Source organism: Bombus huntii, chromosome 8 (assembly GCF_024542735.1).
Source record: "Bombus huntii isolate Logan2020A chromosome 8, iyBomHunt1.1, whole genome shotgun sequence".
NCBI lineage: Eukaryota > Metazoa > Arthropoda > Insecta > Hymenoptera > Apidae > Bombus > Bombus huntii.
The window spans coordinates 3,384,219-3,403,570 of NC_066245.1; the positions used below are offsets into that span (position 1 = coordinate 3,384,219).

Genomic DNA, 19,352 nt, shown 5'->3' on the forward strand with positions numbered 1-19,352 from the left:
CATTATATGTCTACAATTAGGATTTACTAAATCTGACTAAACTAATTTGAGATTTAATTAACTTTGTCCCAATATTGTTAATATTTTATTATTATCTTATTATCATACATTTTACACAATAGTGTGTAATTTGTGAATGTAAAAAATTTTAGATGTAATAACTAAAACGTTAAAAAAAATAGTATGTGATTGGTTCTCTTATTTGAATTAAAAATTATACAAATACATTAATTTGAGCAAAAAGGAAAATGGACAGAATAATAAATCATTAAAAGGTAATTGACATATTGTTGTATTATAAAATGATATAGGCTAAATGTACTTTCAAATATCTCAAATAAAAGCAACAATCTATTTGTAATATTTTTGAAATAAATAACTTTCGATCTACGTAGGCATAAAATTGACAGCAAGTTTCGATGAAGTATGAGTATAGTATGGTATTTGTAGAGTAAATGTAATAGGACTGAGAAAATTCGCTTTCACATTATAAATAAGAACTCAAAGAAAAAGTCAGAATCGTTCGATGTCATCGCAACACGCAATGCAGCCGAGTGAGTAATTAGCGCAGAATAGAAGTTCAATGGGGTGATCGACACACCGCGCAAACACGGCCCTGGTTTTGGCCACTCAGTAAGTAGTCGAAGTGATATTTTGGTCGAGCTGGGACAGTGGGATGGGATATGATTGCCTTCTCGTATTGCCGTGGCTTGAGACATGGACTCTCGGAAGAAAAGAGGAAGAGAGACCGAGCAAAATGATCCGAGAGGTTCCGAGGTGTTGGAAAGGCACGATGAAAGACATATGAGGATTCCAGCGGCGAGATAGGATATGCCTGCCGACTATGTTACAGCGAAAATCTTTTGAGGTTCACCTTATGCGTACTACTCCTCTTTTACTGTAGTTTTTTCGCAGAATTAACAAGTATCGAATAGTGCCGAGAGAATTCTGTAAAAACATTGACTCATTCATTTATTTGAATAGCATTAGTGTAATTGATCATGATTTTATGTCATATTAATTGTTATACAAAATTTTATAAATAGAATACACACACACACACACACACACACACACACATATATAGATGAAGACACATTTCAGCTATAAAATAACGAAAGCTCACGAAGTTTAACATAAAGCTTAAACGAAAGATTGAGATTCTTCGAAAGTTTGTGGAGCACGTGGTTCTGTCAACTTCGTACGTAAGAAAGACGTCCCTCTATTTACGACATAAGGTAAACTTCTTTTAGGTCTCGCAGTTCACGGTCAGTGTCTGTCTTCGGGTACTTCGCTTGCTTGGACAGTTTTCATGGCGCTAACAGATATGTCCGTCTTTCTTCCTGTTTTCTTCCTATCATGCATATTTCAATAAAATTCATTTTTATCAAGGATACGGTTTAGGAAGCAATGCGTGTGTCGAAAAAAGGGAGGAAAAATTTGGAACATTTGCAACATTTTGGCACGAAGTTAAATTTACGATGAAATCCAATTTTAAATCATATTTGTTCCAAGTCACCTGTCGTCGTGCAATTAAGAAGGATGAGTCGACAAGCGGCCGATTTTATTGTTGCTAATAAGACTCGAGCACAAGCTAACGACGATGCTCGTTACTTTTTCAATGTCAATTATATGCTGTATTTGATGCTTAATTTCGGTTACCGTGCAATGAATTTCCTCTTTTAGATTTTGAATTCAAAAATACATTTTTTTGTAAATTAAGACTATAACTTTAATATTGGTTTGAACAATAGAATCACTGTTTTAATGTAATATATATAAAAAATTGACAAATTGGTTTGAAAAAGTACAAGAACTGTTAAACCGAGTTTTCAAGATTTCAATACTTAAATAAAACGCGAGTCACATGGAGCAAAAGAAGGGCGGTGACGACGAAGAAATTTAAGAAGTAGACAGAGACGAAGGTTGCAGACGTAAAGCATAAACAGTCGAGGTGCGATTTGACGCGCACTCGGACCATCCAAGGCACATCTCGCTCGCTGAACGTATGCTTTAAGAATCTCGAAGAAGCGACCAGCCCGATGGCTGGAATCTGTAAATCTGTCATTGCAGCCATATTCGTGTGGCTGGTACCGCAGGATATGAACTTCTGCTCGTCGTATACGCCACCGTCGTACGAGACACTAGATCTACACGCTTCTCTTCTTTTGAGAGCTTTGCACCGAAACGGAAACCTCTCCCTATCTCTCGAAATAACAAATGTTCTTTTTGTTTTTCATAAAATTGACAAAACCCCTGAGAAAGTATTTCCTTCTATTCTCTTTAAGTATCTCAAGATCACAAAGAGAGAATTTTATAATTATAGTTATTTCTTATTCGTTAACGTAAGCTTATTCGTCCCACTTAATGTATGAACTAATCTTCATTTTTGTCGAAATATTATGAAGAAAGGCTTGAAAACCAATGAAAGAACTATGTATCAAAAAATTCAACCGTTGTTCATTCATCTACACTATTCAGGAGCTTTCATCTTTTTTGTGTTCCAGTGGCTGGTTGAAAGTAAAGCGCAGTTCTTGTTGAAGGTTTAAAAACCGTTTGGTTATATCAAACTGCATGGAAACTATAAAAGCCCTGGCAGTCGTTGCACGTATACGCAGTATTCCCTCTGGTAGCTAGCGATGACGGATTCATAGCCCGTGGGATAACGCAAGACCTCACCCCAAGATGTTTCGGTTTACGGATGCACGCTCTTCCTTGCTTTTTCTTCCTATTTCTCGCCTTTTTTTCTTCTATCTACTGAGCGATTCATTTGTCGGTCTTTGATCCGAGACCAACAAGCTACTACCGGAAAATTAGCGAAATTTATTAAGCAGTCGCTTTCTCTAGACTGCTATCTGTCATTTTATTCTCCTTATTTCTAGCGCAACCTGTCGTTTCATCTTATACGGGATATCATTCAGTGGATAGAATCTTTGTTCAAAGATACCGTATTTGGGTGGTCGAAGGATAAGTGACAAATTCCAGATGCTTCGTTGGGAGTCTTTTCTTCCTTTTTTTAAGATAGAACGCAAAATTTATATAGATTCACGAATATTACAACGTTGAAGTAATTATTATTTTACAGATATTTCTGTTCGATCCTCCACTTTCTATCTTCTATGATTATTTATTAAAAAAATGTCTTTGTTTTTTTTTAGACATATTCATAGCTATACTTATTAACCGATGAATTATCATTATAACGTCGCCGGTGTCCCGCTTATCGAGAAAGGCGTCCTTTCAAGTTTCTGAAAGGTAGATCTTCGAGAACAGCTGGTTCTCGCGAACAGCGGTGCCACCAGCAGCGCAATGTCAACTAACCCCGTCAAGGGTTAGGGGTTAACTTCCACGGGACTAGTACCTACGAGGAAGATGAAAGAATGAGCGAAGATAGGCCGACGGCCGCCCCTTTTTATTACCGGCGCCGTCACGCGTCACCGATAAGCGCGGTCTCTCTGTAGACGAAAAGTCTATGCTTGCACCGGTTCTCTCGAAACATGAGATTTCATCTTCCCTTCTTTACTTCTGCTTTTGCCATCTCCAGTTGAGAGAAAGTTTCATTTTTTATGGACATGTGTCGAAAATCTTGGAACACGATCTGCTTCTTTTCAACAAGGAGTAATAGAAACGTGTTAAGAATGTAACAACTGGCTGATCATCTGTTTCTTTATGTTTTACTCTGGCTAGAAAGGAGCATTGGGTTAAAAATCAAAGAAAGAAACTGCAAAGGTACAAATTGATACACACACATTCAAAATTAATGCAATATCAATTTGAATAATAATAGTTACTTCGCTCGTTTCAATCCAGGTTTCTGCTCTTATTTTTATTCATTGCGGAAACATGTGCGGGTCATGAATGACTGCAAAACGTTTTGTGAATGCACGAGGGAAGATGTTCACCGAGAGTCATTAAGGATACGGTATATAATATGTTTACACAACGAGGTTCTTCGCGTCGCCATCAATCATGGTGCACGTCGGTCCACCCGTTTTTCTACGCTTAGGAACCGACAGACTGAGACGCTCAAATTCTATGCTACTTCGCTTTGTTGGCATTAGATTGTCATTTCTAACAGTCCCGATGTCAAGTCGTGTACATACTACGTTTATGTGAACGTTTGGTAAAACAATTCGAGCAAACATTTGAAAACTTCTTTGACAAATTTTGAAAAGAGCAGTTCGAGAAAAAATGTTCACTTATATACGCGTCATTCGACCACAAGGAAATCACGGGAAAAGGAATTCGTAAGAGGTTGTGAAATGGTTAACTTTAAACTCAAGTACTTGGCTTTAGATTCTCGTTTACTTTATAGAGTTTCCATTTTTTCGAATACGTTGTGTAACATAAGAAGGCAAGAAAGTTTCGAAACACAATGGTACACGATACTTGGAGAATAATTTATTAAGGCACTTAGTAGCCAAGCTCTCTCATGGGTTGTCACGGTGCGTTTACTTTCCCGTCTTGGCTCGAGAGCGTTTTAGGCTCGTTTGGCATTTCAGACACCCTGTATAAATAGATGCACTTTGCTCCTACAAAAGGCACTTTCTTTCTCAACCAGTCCGCTACGGACCTACGACACCACCGATTTGTATCACGCGATTTGATCATCGTGAACACCAATGGAACTTTAATTTTCTCTCTTGTACTTTTGCAAGATCCTCTAGTAAATCATCATTTTAATGTAAGCATCTTCGATAAATCTTACAAATATCCTAGTATTTTACATATACGAATCATTAAATATTAAGTATTTTTAAATAAATAGTAAGTACGTTTATGAAAATAATAATGATTTATCTAGGGACCTTGCGTCACGAGATGTATGCCATTATCGATCGTATCATTACTCTCAATTTACAATTGTTCTTTATATCTTCTTATCTACAAAGGTACACTACATATAATTTAAGTAACTGTATATTATATATTTAAATCTAATCAACATTATCTTTGGTATAACTTTGATAAGTGTTTCTCGTTATTATTTCTCTATTAAGGCACAATTTGTTAAGCTTATACTTCGCGTAATACTTATTTTCTATCACGCGACGTATTATGATAAAACTTTGGCACTCGATTAAAACCAAAGCATCATTTTTGGCTATTCTAGTTTTAATTAAATAATTTTATCTTCTTCACCTTATAGATACTTTCACCGAGCAATTTAGCAGTAAGCATTTATCGTATAAAAATCTACTTTGAATCACAATCACAATTGTTCACAGTTTCACCGAAACTTTCATGAATTCCCAAGAAAATAGAGATCCGAATTATCGTGGCCCATACAATGAGGGCCCAGTATGGGGATGATGAGGATGCGCAGGATAGTGAACCGAATTCATGTGTGCAGTTGGTTGTCCATGGTGTCCAGGGTAAGTCCAAGGTCCTGCTGCGGTCGCACCGTAAAATTGATGATGTTCTTGGCTCGATATGCTTGGAATTTGTACGGTGGGTATCGTGTTTACGTAGTTGGATGTCAAAACGCTGGCACTTCCTGTTGCAGGTCTCTTTGCAGGATTTTGCATACTTGAAACTGCGACAGAGTCACACTCATCCGATTCACAGTCACGAAAACCTTTCGCAAATGGATTGCTAGCAATTTTGAGTTGCGTGATACGATGATTTTGATAAGCTGTGACCGCAGTGAATCGCGTTTCCGGAAAGGTGAAAGTTTTGAAATTCTCCGTACGAGGATCGGGAGCGGAACCCGGCGGCGATGGTGCAACCACTACGTGGCATCGTGGCTGATATCTATGCATCGAGTTCAGGATTATCTGTAACGTAAAATAATAAAATAATTGTTACTTATATTGGATATATAAAGATTTAGGTAAGAATTAATTAAATTCTTAAATAAAATTACTTATGAGAAAGTATGTGAAGCTTTCCTATGATCTTATGGTGTAATATATTATTGATACATAGTGGTCGTAACGGGTGAAAAGAAGCAAAGAAGAAAATGAATAAAAAAAAGCACACATGAGGACCTTCTTCCTCTTAGAGGAAGGACAACCGCAGGGGGGCGGTCACAATGTTTGACAGCCACAAGAGACTCGGTGACTAATTAGTGTAAAAACTAACCCCCGATTCTTTCTGGCAACCCGACACCCTCGTCATTCCTCTCGCACACCGGCATATGTGAGCTAGGGCATGTGTTTCTTTGAATACACAGAAAATGGAGTGCAGAAGGAAGGAGGGAGGAAAAGGGTCATCCTCACAATACAGAATATGTGTGTGGCCTGACACCGGCAACTAAATTTTTTCGGATATGCAATTTTGGTTGCCATTGTTTCAACATTCCACTCGTCTATCTTCTTAAGATGATCCTTTCTGATTTCCATTTGAAGTATTTTAAAAATTAAAGTTTGCGACAGAATTTTCTATGATTTTCAAACTTGTTTTGAACTCTTTTCTTCGCTGAAAGCATTTGAAAGTACAAAACCACCAATTAAGAAACTGAGATCGTTGAGCGTTTCAACGCTGGATTCCAACTTTTTTATAAAACCCGGTGGCACGTCTTTCCAAGCGCAATTAAAGGAACAAACTGTTCCATAGCGCGTGAAAGAAGGGTCACCCTCCACGAGTCAAAATTCTTTCTGCGCGAAACGCAATAAATTTTCGAACGGAACGCGAACTAAAGAGTCTCCGTGTTTTGAAAGCGTACGGTGTTCGTCAAGAAAATCCGTCCGATGAAAATAATCCCGTATTTTCTTATCTGCTGTCGAATGATATATGTGCAAAATTTGTACTGTTTTTGTCTCGTAGTTGAATATTGAGCCACAGATAGAACTTAGAGAAAATTTCCGGATGCGATTGATTTGCATTTGGAATAATCGATCATACGTTGGACAACCGTGTGATCGTGCAATTTTTGAAATAAATGGATGAGAATTAAGAGCAACCAAATTGAAACCAATCCGGGGAGGATGAGTTGTGACATCGCGTTTGGTGGATATTATGACAGTTCGAAGGTTGCGCACACCCGTTCTCTCACTGATTAGCGACTGACGAATCAACCGAAGGTAAATTCATTAATCAGTATGCCAATACGCCTCAACACTGAAACACTTCATTTGCAATGGTGCCTGACACGTTGAATTTGGCACGGATACGTAGGGACGATTATTTTTGGCACAACTGCAGGTGCATTAGGACATAATGAAGAAGAACGAGGGTTAAGAAGAATGGAAGAATTTTTCGAGGTTCGAGGCATGTGAACAGTAGATTGTAACAAATTACTGTTCACTGCTTTATACTTTCCCTGATTGCTTGACGCTACCTGTTTCGTAGCATACACGGAGTAACAGAATAATTTTATATTAGCTAATTTTTTAATTTTATGAAATTTAAGTTTAGCATCAACTGCAAAACAAATTTGTCTTTCACTCTAGGTAATTGTTTGACATATACTGTCCCCTTAGTTAGAATGTTTTATCTAGAGTTGATAGTAAAATAATTTTCTGTTAAGTAATTTTTTAGTTTAATGAAATTTAAGTGGTTGGTTAAGTAAACCAACTTCCCAAATAGCTATATACTTTCACATTTATAATTTTCTACGCTATAAGAATGAAGAATTCTTTTACGCTGGTAATTCTTTTAAAAATCGTAAACACCAAAGTTTTACCGTCTTTTCCCAGGGCTTCCACGGCTTAGTTTATATTACATATGTTTACATTACTTTACGTGCGGTATAGTTTCTATTGCCGTTCTGCGTGGCGACAGGAGAACAGGATTAATAAGGCGCGGACAAGAGAAGATGTAAAGAGTACACAAAGTGGGAGTGTGTTCAGTAGAAATACGACGAAAGCTAGTGATAGAGTTCCAATACTAGCAATTACAATCCTAAACTAATATTCAAATCTATATGTCAATGAAATAGCACGAAGTGGTTTACTATAATTTTCCTAATTTAATTATTTACAGCATTCATTTTTTATAAGAATAATCCTAAAGAAAATAAAGTCAATGACTCGTTTCCTTAGCGATAAAGCTTCATCTGCCAACAAGACATAAATCTGAACAACGTGTTAAAACAATTATTGCTACTAATTACTCGTAAGACGATAATAGCTTCCAATGGAACCATGCTTCATTGTCGTACTATGCAGCGTAGCCGATTTACTGTTTAACGACCGATGGTTTTTCGTTCATTCAACATCCATTCAATTCATTTTTGCGCCGGATGAAATTATTCAAGAAATACGAGTATGCGTCATAAACGAAATCGGATCTTTTTACGGTCGGGATTCATTAAACGTAAAAGTGAATCGTTGAAAGGGAAAAAGAAAGAACGATGGAACATTAAAAGACGAATTATCTCGTAAAACTTTACCGCGTGTCGGTAGCGCCGTTGTAATTTCTCGCGGAAGACAGGCTCGTATCTCAGGTCAATTAAGGCGAACTCGTCCGTAAACGACAAACACATGGAACGCGATACTACAGCGGAGACTTCCCTTGCATCCCTCATTCTACATTATATTGCTTAGGTGTTTCTCTTTTGTGTTACTTTCATAATGAATTACGCTGCTCTATAATCATTTCGGTTCGCCATCCAAACATCTTCGCGATAAAGCAAGTCTGGTTTCAGATTCATCGTTTAAAGTTTAAAGAATAATTATACAACAAGAATAAGCAAGATATCACTCACATGTCCGTTGTCGTCGAGTTGATTGTTAGTCAGTTTCAGTTTGTCGAAGGAAACTGGCTGCTTCATCCAGTGAGCTCCACTCGCAGGACTGTCAGGATGTACGTGAATCCTGGGGGGTGAGACTGGATCCGCGCGACCAGCAACTACCCAAGCGCTACTGTGAAAAGCGTATCTGTACCTCTTGTCGTCGCAAGGTACGAAATCCATCACTAGAAGGTAGTCGGTAGTGGGGTCCAAACCGAAAAATCGACACTGTAAATTAAGGATTCATTTCTATTAGACGATTCTCAACGCGAGAATTGATTGTAATTTCAACAGATAAATAAAAAAAAAAAATTTCTATTAGACAGGCACGCAGTCTTTATCCTTTTGTATCATGTACAGTTAAATATAAAAAGCAACTATCGTAATACTTGAAAAGTAGGAAACATTCTTCTTCCAGCTTTAGTGACTATCATTTCCGTTCCCAATTGATGAAATTCTTCCCAAAGGGGTTTCGCTTCCAATGCAGCTCCAGCACCAACGAGAGCAGGATGAAGAGGCCTCTTCGAGCTAGCTTCTTCCGTCGAATTTGCGCCATTCTCGCTTGGATGATGATCGCTGTGATTATGATTGTTATTGTTGCTATCATTACGGGATTGGACAGCAGTCGATGAAGAAATCGATGAATTCGTGACGTGCGGAGTTAGGGATGCCTTCGATGAAGTTGGACTGCGGGATCGTTTCACTCTTCCCGCTGATTGCAAACATGCTGAGATAATGTTACAGAATATTAAGAGAAACATCTTGGATATTTTGAATGACGTTCGTGATTAAGAAATGATGAAAGTACCTTCCATTTGTTGCATTGGGGACGGTACATTCGTTATAGGTTGAGCATGATGACTCTGATGATGAGAAGCCCATTGCTGATAACAACAATCGGCGGTAATATCGTGTCGTTGATCATGTTGCTGTTGCATTTTTACCGATTCTTAAGTTTCATCAACAGGATAGTTCCCTCGAAGTTTTATGCGTGAATTTACTTTTTGTTTTATCAAAACTATCGAACTATAACACTAGGTTCACTTATAATTGCAAAGAATCTTTCCTTTAATTACATAATGCTTTGACGAATGTTAATTGCACAATTTAAACACAATCACCCAGTGTTCCCATAATAAGTAACGAAACTGTCACAACACGTATAAGCACTTATAGAATTTCTTTTACTTTTGTTCGCAGTGTTTTCGTTGGTCGAGCAACAGATACGTATAAAACAATCGGACGACACGTGCAGATGGGGATACCGTTTGTCGACGTCGGAACATAGAAGGAAAAAAAGGAATCGGTGAACGAGATTCGTAGAATGCTTATCTTTCGTAACCGCTCATTAAGCGTTTTGAGGCAATCAGCGAGATTCGAGATCCTGAGCGAATATCAGAGGTTGCTCGACATCGTCGACGGGCTCTCACACCTCTCGTCAACAGGACTTGTCTTCACCTCGAGATCCGAACGCTGACAAGGTTTAAAGCCGTGGCGTGAACGCGGCATCGGATGAATCAGAAAGAACTCCCCCGAGTCGACTACACCTCGTGGCTTATCATCGAGACATCACTCTCCGATCTATGCCCTCTCTCTTTTCACAGGAATCTCCTCCTCTCCTTTCTGCCGGTTTCCTCTCTCTGAGGTAAAACCGATCGAGAAACGTGGAGAGGAGGATCGGGAGGAAGGGAAAGTTTCCACGAGGAAGGAGGGGTTTCTCAAAGATCCTCCTACGCGGACACCCACGCTAGGCTAACTTGCGTTCACAAGATGCTAACTACATCCTCTTCCTCTGAATCCCGTGCCAAAAGGCGGAGTCTTCGAGGACGGGGCAAACACTCGGGGGTAGCACGGTACGCTCTCAGGGACGAGGCTCGTCTCTCGTGTACCTCGACGTTAAACCATCAGGGTTAATTGATTACAACGAGGTGTTGATTCGGTGATACCGCGTCACAACGATATAAGTTAATTTTCTTTACGTATTATTATTCTTTCACGGTCTTCTTTGTGGGAATCTGTCTAATTATGTGAACCTATTCTTTTTTTTTTCTTTTAAACAATCAAACATTCGTAGCAGACTTTAGTTCAACATTAAGTAAACAAGTGATTATCGATTAGACGATCTACATATATAGATCTTTATCTTTTTCTTATCAATTACGAAGTTAGATTATCTGACCGTTATTTAAAATTTTTTATGTACATATTGTTTTTAAATCGAAGCACTTTTTGGAAGAGAATTTAAGAAGTAGCAATTTAAGGGAACGACATCATTTTTTAGCTAAAAGTTCTTCATTCCTGTAATACATCGCATCACACTAATTGGAAAAATGTTATAAGTACAAACATCTGTATATTCTGAAGTTATTATATTTCCAATTCCTGTAATTATTTACAAACGGTAGTTGTGCATTACTTTTATTACTAGTTTTAAAAATCGGTGTTCGTTTAGAACTTTAGAGATTTATTATTAGCAGTTCATACATAACATACATGTCCACCATATATGAAATTTCGTCATTCCAAAACTTCAAATATCGAAATATGTATCTGTCTTGAACTGTTAAGATTATCGAGTATCTAATCAGATTGTACTTATTACTTTAGCATGGACCTGAACCTATATCGATTTAAGCTGCTAAAGTATCTAATCAAATTAATAATAAAGTTCTGTATTTGGAAAAACGAATAGATTTGTATAATTAAATATGTGTGTATTACAAATTTGTATTATTGGACATTCTTTTCGCAACGATATGATTAATAGTACCAGTAGCTTTTCAGGTATATATATGTAAGTACATACGTATAAAATGTCTCGTGAACAAATTAAGAATCGGACAAGATGATTCTATAAAGCATGAAAAAATGGATATATATAAGATGGTGACTAAAGATATTAAGCATAAATGAGAACAAAAGAGGTAAATGAATGCTTTTTTGTGAGTTTTATTTAGAAGATAGAAATTAATGTACAAGTACAAGGGAGGCGGATGACAGGTGTTTGTTGCGCTAATTTTTACAGAACAGTACCTTATGATTTCTTCTTACATACGATTCGTAGTGGTGACATCACTGAAAAATAGTTTTACGACCTACATGATACATGAAGAGTATGTCAAGGGACTGAACAAGATCGATAATAAAATATAAATGTGGTCACATGAGATTAGTGAAATTATTCCCGACAAAAGGGACCGTTAATGTTTATATGATGAATCCTTACAAATCGGGGTTTCTTCTTACATTCCTTGTTTTTTAAATTGTATGTATATATATGCATAACTTCGCTACTTGCATTATACACATTTACAGCCTGCTTTTATAGTAGTTCTATCATTACCATTTCCTCCCGAAAATTAGTAATGCAATGCATGTCATGAAGAATCCAGTGAAACTTCACGGATACACGATACTTTGTATATCATAAATTTATTTTGGGATACAGGTATAAATAAGGAATATATATATGTGTATATATATATATATATATATAAGTCTTTTTTCTTTTAAAAATATTCATTGAAATCGATTTTTACTGAATAGCTAAAACATTCTGTTTTTTTGCGATTTATAAAAATTTAATTACAAAAGCACATTCTACAAAAACGGTCTCTTTATGAAAGTCGTATCTGTATGTTACTTACAAATTTTGTGCAATTTACAGAAATATAACAAAGCCAAAATTATGTATCACACTTGGAACTTATGTCATTAAGAACCACTATGTATTCGATAGTATTCATATATTATCATTAACATAAGGTAGTTATGCATGCCATCAAAGCGAAGAAATAGCACAATAAAATTGTGTCTAATATTACATCAATTGTACCATGTCATGATATTCTGATCAGTGATATTGCAATTTCTAATTGTTTATTCTATAAAAACGCCAAAGAAAATGTTAAGCAAAGAATTAAGAATGAATTCGTCATGAAATTTTCTTGTATTTTGTAACAATACTTCTAATAGAATTTCTAATCTAATCTTCAATAACTGAACTTACTGTTAATTTTTTATAGACACCCATTTAATAGCATTTCTCCCCTCTTTGAACTGTTCTATTTTAATGAAGAATTTCTTTGTTTATCTTTCGCTTAACAAACTACGCCCCTCCGGGATTTTCTTTTACTTAAAGTGTGATCATTAATGTGTGAGCGGAATTCATGATAAATTCGAAAATAATATGGTAATAGCGTTGATAATAATAGTAGCGATACTAGGAAATAATAACAATAACATCTTTTCTCTTACAAGAACTTAATGTCTTAAAAGACTGAGGGTTTTAAGGGAGTTATTTTGAAGTTCTAAACGTTACGTTCAAAAAAAAAGGATGAGAAACAAATCTAAGGATTTCACTTCTTCTTGCTTTTGTTGTTTCCACCGCCTCGTGGGGGAGTCACTGGTCTATTTGCATTCAGGCCACCGTACGTTAATTTCTTTTTGTCAGCTGGTTTTAGAATTTGGAAACTACACATGAGAGTTTCATCAACGGACATCATAGCTCCAGCATTATCGAATTCGCCACAGTAGTTTGGTGCTGAGAACAGGGTAACTAACTGTCTCTTTGCAAAAAATTCATAGCCATCTTCTACCACCTAAAATTTTCATAGATTTTTACTTAATATTTTCAGAATTTATTGAAATTACACGATCATAATAACATTTGAAAAATAAAGTCTTACACGAATAATATACGAAAATTAAAAGTTCTGTATATGTCATGACATACATACCTGATGAGCACGACAAATAAGGTCAAAGTCATGCTTATGTAAAAATTTGGCAACTACTTCAGCTCCAAATGTAAATGATACCCCACGATCATTTTCTCCCCAACCCATTGTATCTTTGTCTGGATCAGACCATAATAGATCACACAATAAGCCTTGATCAGGTACATCTGTTGGTCGCATAATACGTCTGATCTGTTCCATGTTTTGTAGATCTGGACTAAGGCCACCATGGCAACAAAATATTTTTTCGTCAACTATTGCCGCAACAGGTAAGCAGTTGAAACAATCCGTAAATGTTTTCCATAGTTTAATATTGTAACGTCGTTTACCTGAATAATACCAGAATGTAAGGATTAAGATTCAAACATTTTATAATAAGCTACATTTAAACGTAATTTTTTACATTCATCATAAAATCCATATATCCTATTAATGGATGCACATTCATGATTTCCACGAAGTAAAAAGAAGTTCTCAGGATATTTGATTTTATAGGCAAGGAGGAGACAAATTGTCTCTAAAGACTGTTTTCCTCTATCAACATAGTCTCCTAGAAACAGATAGTTACTCTCTGGTGGAAATCCACCATATTCGAATAGTCGTAGTAGATCATAATATTGCCCATGAATATCACCTTAAAAGTAAAATTCGTTTTGTTTCTTATTGCCTGAAATATCTTGACATACATACTTATATGTGCATAATAAAATAAAAAAATGAAGTATGAATTATAATAAAAAATAACTTACCACATATTTTAAGCGGTGCTTCAAGTTCTAACAAAATAGGTTGTGATAAAAAAATTTCACGTGACTTCAGGCAAAGTCCTTTTATTTCTCCTTCTGTTAATTGTACATTTTTCCCTGGCCTGGCTCCCCGCACTATAAGATTAAAATATCTTCATGCAATAAGTACAATGAAATATAATAGAATTTATTCTCAAATTTTATAAGCAGCTTGTAAATACATGATAAAAAAAAAAACTTAAAAGAAGAGTGATTTTCTGTACAACAGACATAAATAACAGTCCCTACATTGAGAGGACGCAAATCAAATATTCAAGAAGTTTAATATATATCCATCTTTTCGTATGTAATACAAAACTATACTTTTTTTATAACATTAACAGTGAACAACTTCTTGAATGAATCAGTTTAATTTATTAATACATTTTAGGATCCTTTTATAAATAATAGAGACAAGTAGAAGTAAAATTAAAAATTACAAAGTATATTGCAGCAATCATTCAAGCTCAAGGCAAGAGTCTTATCCAAGAACTAGTGATTTCTATTACATTGCCAATCTCACTTCATGTAAACAAACAATTGTCGGTTTGTGTAAAATATTTAAGATCGGTTATATTTAAAGATAGTTGCGTAATCGATCAAAGAAACCAGATACCTAAGAAGAAGATAAAAGAATGAAAAGAAAAACGAAAGACGCAATATCTTCAGCCGAATGTTCAACTTAAATTGTAAGGGACTACGTGTTTGAAGAAGTTATAACAAAGGGTGACGCGGGAGACAGTTCAGGTCCCATCACCCCCCCCCCCCCCCCCCTCCCCCTCCCTCAAGGAGGGCAAGTGAGCAGCTTTACCTTCCAAGAGCCGAGCTATGATGTTGTCAATATTAAGTTTGTCTGATTCAGCCATCGGGCCGGGGTTTTGTGCGCGTCCCGGGCTTCACACGGAGCACCTTCTTTTGGGGATGACCTTTGATTTTCGTGGATTTCACTAGTGTGGCAAGCTGCACTCAATTGCATTCGCGGTTTCGGACAATGTACCCGCAATGGCCGCCCGGACAACCGCGCACTCCACTCCCTTTTACCCCCTCTCTAAATTCGAGCTTTTCCTGTTCGATAGAGTTCGACTGGTCGATTTATCGAACAAACCAGAATATATACTCGATCATACAATTATTACGAAAAGGGAAATATTAGTAATATCGATACTATCGATTATTAGAACAATCGTAATCGAATCTGTCAAATTTCTTCAATTTAGATCTAGTAATTAAAAACTATTAAGTATACAAATCAAATTAATGCATTTTGTACTTGTATACTCTAGAGAAATTTTGTGCTAAACAAATTGATAGTGAAACTCCCTAGATTATTTAAAGTTATTTCATTTATTGAAATTTATTAATTTTAATAAATTGGGGGATAATATATTTGTAAATAATTTTATTTACAGTTTTAATTTGAAAATTCTTCAGTATTTAGTTCTTATTGCATAGGGAATAATTATCATTTCAAACACATATCTACGAGTTATCATGGAGGTTTATCATACTACATCACAGTTTGGTATCAAACAGGTCGAAGTTAGTGGTATTTGATACGTGGTCGCATAATCTTTCTTGTAAAATTGATAAACAATGCCAGAAAACGTGGTAAATATAACATTTATTTTTATAATTCTCTCTAGATTATTATTATTCAATACAGTAATGAATAAGCTTATTGTAATTTATTTAAAATTTTTCAAATGACGCTGTAGGTTATATTGTCGCGTCTATAGAAACAAAACACGATCTTATAAATCGTATACTTTTAATTGGTTTAACAAATTTTATTTTCAATATCCTTTTTCAATATCTATAAAATACTCTGCGTTGATTTATAGCTAAATGGAGATCATGTTGATGTGAAGAATGTTAACTGTGAAACTCAAGAAAATGATGAAGAAACTAACGAAGTAGACGTACATTTTGAACCAATAATTTCTTTGCCATTAATAGAAGTATCTAATAATGAAGAAGATGAAGTTGAAATGATAAAAATGTAAATTCAAATGTCAAGAGTCATTAAAATATATATTATAAGTTTCTTATCTAATATTTGTGTATATTATTTTATTTGTAGGAGAGCAAAATTATATCGTTATGATTCTTCTAATAATCCAGCAGAGTGGAAAGAACGTGGTACTGGAGAGGTGAAGTTATTAAGACATAAAACAAAAAATACAGTAAGAGTTGTAATGCGTAGAGATAAAACACTTAAAATTTGTGCTAATCATTTTGTAACTCCTTGGATGGAATTGAAACCCAATTGTGGTAGTGATAGAGCATGGGTATGGAGTGTACTTGCTGACTATGCAGATGAACAACTTAAGCCAGAATTACTTGCCATAAGATTTGCAAATGCAGAAAGTAAATATATTATTAATGAGCAAATGTACAATGTGGATAAAATTTAAAATATCAATTATTAATATAATTGTTATTGATATTTTTTGCTATAGATGCAACTGTTTGGAAAGAAGCTTTTGAGAAGGCAAAGAAGATAGTGGGCTCTGAGTGTGAAATATATGCTGGCAAAAATAACACTGAAGAAAAACATGTTGAGAGTGATAGTGAACCTTCTAGTGATGTAAGTTATAGTGAAAGTACTGATAATGAAGAACAAGCTAACAAATTGACAGAAGGAGATTTAAAAGTTGAGAGTAATGAAACTGAAAAAGTGGAACCCTCTGAAAAACAAATAAAAGATGGGGAAACTATGGAAAAAGTAGCTAAAGAACTTGAACAATTGCAAGTTAAGGGTGTGGAGGAAAAGAAGTAAAAATCTATATCTCTATGAATTAGAAATGCTAACTATAAGTGCACATTCCAATATAAACATACATGCATGCATATGCTTAAATATTTGATCATTGAATTTAATGTAGGAAAATATTTTAACAACGACGTTAATAGACAGGTTGAACAAATTTTCAATTTATAAATAAGACAATATTTATACGATCGTTATATGTTATAAGTGATTTCTTAATGAAGGATATTTTAGCATTTATACTATGATGAATAAATTGACATATGTTAAATTCATCAGAAATAAGAAATTAAAAAGTAGGACAACTATTTAATCTTGAATATGCGAGAATTTATATAATTTGAAATGTTATTCAATTTTTAAAAATACTACTTATATGTTTTTATATATTTTGGTGTGTAATAATATTAAAATTTTAGTATTTATGGGAACATTATTTCTAAAAAAATTTGGAACTGATCTTTTAAATATTTTATTTCTTTTAAACGTTTTCTTCAATCTTTTCACATTTATATAAATTGCAGTCTGAAATATTGGAATGTATGCAGTACAGACTAATACCTGTATCGTTTTAAGTTATAAAAAATGAGCTGTAAGATATTGGACTTAAAACGATCAGTGGATATTTGATTTTAATATGACACTATTTTTACAAAAGTATACATAACAAAATTTATAATACTGTACGATGGTAATTTTTCATAATTCGTCTCTGTATAAGAAAGAATGGAGGATATTACGTTTTTCTTCCATTGTGCGTTTCTTTTCATTTGATAATTTCCCTTTCAATATGCCCTCTATTCTAGTTTGTTCTGTTTGAACAAAAACGTCTCCTCTTTCTAGTATTCTTTCCATAGTTTTAACATAAACTTTTGCGGCAGCGCGTTGCGTTTCAGGTAGTGTTCCTTCAAAGACTTTAGCTTTGTTTAATATCTCCTATGAAATAAAAAATAATTATAATTGCATACTTTTATAATAATTTTATAAATTATGTTATTTATGTAATATTACCTTCCTTTCCGTTTCTCCGCTGGTCCTGAATTCCTCTGCAAGTCTATCTAATTGTTCCACACAACCAGGGAGACCAAGATATATTCCAGACTTCATTTTAATAAATCGCTTAATACTATCCGCGGTAAAATCAGTTTCTTTTTCTGCAACGAATGGAATTGGTTCTGTTTTTCCTTGAAGAAATAAAAGAACAGCGGGGAATGTTTTGGACTTTATTTTATAGCGAGCGGCAAGATCAGAATTATCTTTATTGCCATAATCCTTCACTCTCACTTCAGCAACCAATAGATCATGAGAATCTTTCGTCCCTGCAGCTATTTGCGCGTACTGTTCGTGTTTCTCTCCATACGGAAATGCCACATCGAATTTAACAATTGCCGCTTTGAATTTCGGTATCACCTATGTCACAAATACTTTATTTACTATAGGAGCATGGAATATTTTTTATAAATATCTCAATATAATAAAATATAAAATATCGTTTGCATAATAGTATGTCTAAATCAATATGAGATTCGTAAAAACCAAACGGTTTCTGGTAATCGAAATAGTAATACTTATTAGTTCATTTGTTTTAAATAAGATACTAAATAATAATATATTAAAATACACTTATTATTTCCATGTTGATTCATTTATAGATATTATGTTTTTACTTCATAAATTTTTTTGTTCTATAATATAAGCATGTCTCTAATGTAACTAAGCGTCCTGTAACTATGGGAACAAATGGTCTAATCAACAAGGTAAAAAAAACAAAAGAATCTAGTAAGTTGATTTTGTTCATTTTCGAACAACTACTGGGTATATCTTACTTGAGATAAATGTAATTCAACAAATAAAATGAGTAATTCTTCCAAGAAACGTACATTTAAAAAGATTAAGGTACCTTGTCAAAGGAATAAGAATCCAAAGAAACACATCCTTTGCAATCTTCGGCAGCTGCAATTCCGATAACAAGAAGTACTACAATTGACGGAAGCATGTTATAACTGATGGGAGACTATAACTTTTTAAACGTCTTTTTCGCTTAAGGACCGGCAACTTAATGGTCAGAATTCCTTGGCTTTAATGCGATACGTCTTGTGTATTAGTCAGTTCTTTGATTATTGTATGTTTTGATAAGGTTACCAGCCAATTATACGTAAACGTAACTAAAAGAAGAGATGCGCTTTTTATCACTTAAAAAAAGTAGATTCGTTATAGAGAGCTTTTTCCCTAGTTAACGTTCAAAACTAACCTCAAATACTAGAGCACGAATACGGCTTGATAAAATACAGGTAAAGAAGCAGATACGGCGCTTTGCCGTCGTCGAATCAGAGAAGGACACGAAACCGCGCGTTACAGGATGTACCTACGTCATGTCAGCGAAC

At 35.0% G+C, this 19,352-nt stretch overlaps 4 protein-coding genes and 2 long non-coding RNA genes across 11 annotated transcripts; 3 read left to right on the forward strand and 3 right to left on the reverse strand.

Moving 5' to 3' along the window:
• The first annotated feature begins 136 nt into the window (after positions 1-136).
• Positions 137-5,642, forward strand: LOC126868273 (uncharacterized). Of its 4 annotated transcripts, none has more exons than XR_007690565.1 (6): positions 137-868; positions 1,105-3,067; positions 3,159-3,729; positions 3,811-3,922; positions 5,229-5,375; positions 5,507-5,642. It is a non-coding gene; the product is annotated as an uncharacterized LOC126868273 (long non-coding RNA). The 4 variants fall into 4 exon arrangements; XR_007690566.1 differs by having other exon boundaries at positions 2,508-3,067; XR_007690567.1 differs by lacking the exon at positions 137-868 and having other exon boundaries at positions 879-1,238; positions 2,508-3,067.
• LOC126868249 (T-box transcription factor TBX1-A-like) lies at positions 4,287-9,881 on the reverse strand. Of its 2 annotated transcripts, none has more exons than XM_050623534.1 (4): positions 9,483-9,881; positions 9,064-9,250; positions 8,651-8,902; positions 4,287-5,777 (listed from the first exon to the last, which is right to left on the reverse strand). In XM_050623534.1, the coding sequence occupies exons 1-4, from the start codon at positions 9,554-9,556 to the stop codon at positions 5,274-5,276; spliced, it is 1,017 nt and encodes a 338-aa protein (XP_050479491.1). In that variant the 5' UTR covers positions 9,557-9,881; the 3' UTR covers positions 4,287-5,273. The 2 variants fall into 2 exon arrangements, with proteins under 2 accessions (XP_050479491.1, XP_050479490.1); XM_050623533.1 differs by having other exon boundaries at positions 9,064-9,401.
• On the forward strand, positions 8,733-12,274 carry LOC126868278 (uncharacterized). The gene is made up of 2 exons (XR_007690571.1): positions 8,733-8,844; positions 9,875-12,274. It is a non-coding gene; the product is annotated as an uncharacterized LOC126868278 (long non-coding RNA).
• LOC126868255 (serine/threonine-protein phosphatase alpha-2 isoform) lies at positions 11,608-15,253 on the reverse strand. The gene is made up of 5 exons (XM_050623539.1): positions 15,010-15,253; positions 14,163-14,294; positions 13,817-14,047; positions 13,414-13,742; positions 11,608-13,275 (listed from the first exon to the last, which is right to left on the reverse strand). Exons 1-5 carry the CDS (start codon positions 15,062-15,064, stop codon positions 13,033-13,035), a joined length of 990 nt encoding a protein of 329 aa, XP_050479496.1. The 5' UTR covers positions 15,065-15,253; the 3' UTR covers positions 11,608-13,032.
• Positions 15,254-15,573: 320 nt separating this feature from the next.
• On the forward strand, positions 15,574-17,720 carry LOC126868261 (ran-specific GTPase-activating protein-like). Its single transcript, XM_050623546.1, has 4 exons — positions 15,574-15,806; positions 16,040-16,197; positions 16,279-16,565; positions 16,658-17,720. The coding sequence occupies exons 1-4, from the start codon at positions 15,792-15,794 to the stop codon at positions 16,975-16,977; spliced, it is 780 nt and encodes a 259-aa protein (XP_050479503.1). The 5' UTR covers positions 15,574-15,791; the 3' UTR covers positions 16,978-17,720.
• Positions 17,425-19,352, reverse strand: LOC126868262 (endoplasmic reticulum resident protein 29). Of its 2 annotated transcripts, XM_050623548.1 has the most exons (4): positions 19,220-19,352; positions 18,869-19,133; positions 17,980-18,378; positions 17,425-17,904 (listed from the first exon to the last, which is right to left on the reverse strand). In XM_050623548.1, exons 2-4 carry the CDS (start codon positions 18,962-18,964, stop codon positions 17,668-17,670), a joined length of 732 nt encoding a protein of 243 aa, XP_050479505.1. In that variant the 5' UTR covers positions 18,965-19,133; positions 19,220-19,352; the 3' UTR covers positions 17,425-17,667. The 2 variants fall into 2 exon arrangements, with proteins under 2 accessions (XP_050479505.1, XP_050479504.1); XM_050623547.1 differs by having other exon boundaries at positions 18,869-19,220.